General features: G+C 47.5%; 1 protein-coding gene across 1 annotated transcript in view; it reads left to right on the plus strand.

The window, feature by feature from the left end:
- TRANK1 (tetratricopeptide repeat and ankyrin repeat containing 1) overlaps window positions 1-1585 on the plus strand; it is an 85908-nt gene extending 84323 nt beyond the window's left edge. The window contains exon 23 of the mRNA XM_011953349.1: window positions 26-1585. Within this exon, the coding sequence (XP_011808739.1) occupies window positions 26-126 (101 nt within the window). The 3' untranslated portion in view covers window positions 127-1585. The remainder of the gene's footprint in view (window positions 1-25) is intronic.
- The last annotated feature ends 1945 nt before the right edge of the window (window positions 1586-3530 follow it).

Genomic DNA, 3530 nt, shown 5'->3' on the forward strand with positions numbered 1-3530 from the left:
TCCTCTCCTTTCCTTTCTTTCACAGGTGTTGTTCAGGAAGATGATTATGAAAATGAAGTTGAAGACTTTGGTGAGCTTCGTCCTAGAAGGCGTTCTCGGAAATGTGGAAAGCAGAGAAAATACTAATGTCCATACAGCTGCTGCCTCCTCATCCTTCGGAACATTCCATTCTGACTTAGAATTCTGAGTGCTGTGGCAGAGCACAAAAAAAATGTGACTTAGCATTTTAAAAAGTAGGGGAGTCTAATAACACCACTGCTTTTTGTTCTCATTACTTTTCTTTCAGTGGCTTAGGATCTGGTTGCTCCCTCACCTCTGAAGTGTTTCCAAGTAGAGTCTAGCAGTATTAGTTCCCCTCACAAGCAAGTTCAGGTAGAGGAGTTGTAGTTGACGGGAATGTTGGGACTCCTCACTGCATGGTCGCTGGGGTGTCTGGCTCATCCCCATCATGACATGAGTTGGTAGCAGAGGACTAGGTGTTAAGACAGACTTTCCTAACCTCAGTTGCTGCTGCTCTGGGCCAGGAAATCTCACTATGGATTCCCTCATCTCCTGCCACACTGCTGCAGCATCAAGTGTGCTCTGAAAGCTGTATGTGCCCAGGGGTGGGCTCTGTCACTGGCCATCCCGACCCCAGGACACATTCTGGTCATCTCTGGGCCCACTTGTAGTGTAGTTTCTTCTGTTAGAGATGTTAGCCTTTTCTCTCTGTGGCAACTTTTCTGCCTTCCCTCCCTCTGTTTTTTGTGATCATTCTTAGCTACCTGTGCCAAGTCACAGTTAGACTACCTCAGAATGTAGTCAAGAATTCACCCCGTGTTCTTCGGATGTCCCTTCCCTAGAGGGAAAGGCTGGGGAATGTTGCTGGGAGCATTTCCAGCTGCCTCTCCAAAGTGGTCCTAACTCTGCCTTGGCTATGGTGCAGACATTCCAAAAAGTGTTTTGTACACAGCCCTGTACATCTAGTTTTTTTGGTTCTCCCTGGCAAGTTTGCTACCCTAGCTGAGGTTGACGTTCTGATGAGTTTCTGCTTGCTGAGCTCATCACTGTGGGACAGTGACCTGCAGAGCTTCAGGCTGAAGCAAGTGGACAGAGGAGGAAGCCAGCTAAGCCAAATCCATCACTGCCACATGGCTGGCAGGCCTTATAAGAGGGTGGATCTGGGCCTGTTTGCAGAAGGCCATTGCCTACCCTCTACGCACAGTGAGCCAGCGGCCATCAGTGTGGTCCCACCTGGGAAGACTTTATGCTTCTCTGATGGTTACTGCCCACCCTTACCCCACCCCTCAGCTCAGCCTGGTGTGGAAGGCCAGGTGCACGTTGGTCTTTGATTGTTCTGTCCTCACAGCAGAGCCAGCTTTCCCCCCATGTTGCTGCTTTCGCTGCTCATGCTGCTCATTGTTTTCTCTTCCTTGTCTTTCCAAATTGTTTCCTTGAAATGCTTGTTTCTAATTTTTCTTAGATTATGTTTCTAATTTTTATTCCAGGTATTTTTTTTTTCTTACTTGACAGAAAAAAAGAAAACCCCAATAATATCTTGCTGTATTATCACATTTTTTTATAAAGGTAAAGCATTTCTCTTACATGCTGCTGTTTTATTTCCAGTCTCTACTCAGAGTAAGGGGTTAAGTCTTGGAGCTGGTTCCCCCTGGTCAGCTGATTGATGCTGGCTAGGACAGAAGCTTCCTCTGCCTTCAGAAATTCAGAAATCAAGGGACACAGAAAAAGCCCAGTCCAGGACTCCCAGCTGGTTGGTGTTCTCAAGGGCCTGCCTCATGCACATTCTTTCCAATCTGGATGCTCCCAAGCATGCACCGACTGGACAGTAAGGAGTTTTGTCTGTACCATGTACTGGGGCTTTCCCAACAAGGAGCATTGCCCTGGAAGGCAGGAGACCTGCAATAAAACTCCTCTCCTATTCCTAACGAGCTGTGTAATGTCAGGTGAATCAGGTCTATTCAACACGGCGCACCTTCATGCTGCATTATGTAGGAGCCTCATGATCTGGTGTAGGAGAGATATGGAAATGTGAGAAAAGAGTGGTGATAGACATGTGTATTGCATGGGTGGTAAATGCATTTACATAAGCCAGCTGGGCCTCAGTTTCCCCTTTTGGGAAAGTGGTCTAAGGTCCCTTCCTGCCTGATCCAGAGTGGTTCTGTAAGCTGTTGCCGTGGTTTTGAGTACTCTCCAGTCTTGGTGCTGTGATGCCTGTGTTTGCTTGCATCAGGTGAGCAGGACAGCTGAGTCTTAGCAAGCAAAGCATCTGATCTTACCCTTTAAAATTAAAGAGGCTCAAAATGGGACAGGTGATCCTGCTGTCATATCTTTATTAGCACTGTCCAGTAGAACTACCTGAGAGATCCACCCCCAAAAATCTGACTCCTCAACTCATAAAGCTCCTTAGAGTAGGGGTGTGGAGGTTAGGAGAGAAGAATGGAATTCAGCAGAAGAGTCAGTAACTTCCCTTAATGACCAGAATCCTGGGCCCAGTTCATAGCAGTGGCTTCGGTGTCTTGGACTTGCCTGGAAGTCCAGGATAGGGGATGTGTATCTGGGGTCCCCCAAGATCACCAGTCTTCGTAATTCATTAAGAGGGCTCACAGGACTCAGCATGTAGTTAGAGTCATGGCTCTGATTGATTATAGCAAAGTCATACTAAGCACAACTGGCAAAGGGAAAGGCCCATGGAGCCAAGTGTAGGGGATACCAGGCGTAAGCTTCCAGGGCTCCTTTCCAGAGTCACACAGAATAGCCTTCATTTCCCAGCAATGAGCTGTGACAACTTGCTGTGTGAAATATGCCAATCTGGGGAGCTCATCAGAGACTCAAAGCTCAGGGTTTCTACCAGCAGCTGGTCATATGGGTATCTTCTGCCTAGCACATACCAAAGTTCCAGAGTCTCAGAAGGAAAGTAGCGTTCAGCACAAACCACATTGTTTATACAAACCGCTTAGGCAGTGTGAGCCACATTGATCAGTTCTAGGGGTATTGGGAGCCATCCTGAAATCCAAGTTCCAAGACTCAGTGAGCCAGCAGTTAGGCCTGCTGGGACATTTTCTGCACAGAGGGTTCCCCCAAGTTGGGGCTTTGTCATGATATCCCACTAGCTTGCCTCACAGGCACCCCGTGTATCCAGCCACTGGATAGGCACCTATGTACCTCCTGTCTATCTTCCTAGTCAAGGAAGTGAATCTTCAGAGATAGTTCATTTTCTAAAAACCCATCATGATGAAGTAACTGTTTTTCTAAGTGCCTTAGACATTTACTTCAGTTCCTTGCAAACTTGAATGCGAAGTGTTAAGCATTCAGAATGCTGTTTGGGTTCTTTGAGGCCTGCTGGGGAAAGGGAGAGGGCCCTATAAACCTCTGGTGACTGTTTCCTCCTTCCACCAACACACACACGCGCACACACACACCCCCTTGGACCTGATTAGCCAAGAGCTCTTGTTCTCCTTACATTCTCTCTCTCTACACACGTGCACACACACACACACACACACACACACACACACACACACACACACACA

The sequence above is a fragment of the Colobus angolensis genome, unplaced genomic scaffold, assembly GCF_000951035.1.
Source record: "Colobus angolensis palliatus isolate OR3802 unplaced genomic scaffold, Cang.pa_1.0 Scaffold36, whole genome shotgun sequence".
Taxonomy (NCBI): domain Eukaryota; kingdom Metazoa; phylum Chordata; class Mammalia; order Primates; family Cercopithecidae; genus Colobus; species Colobus angolensis.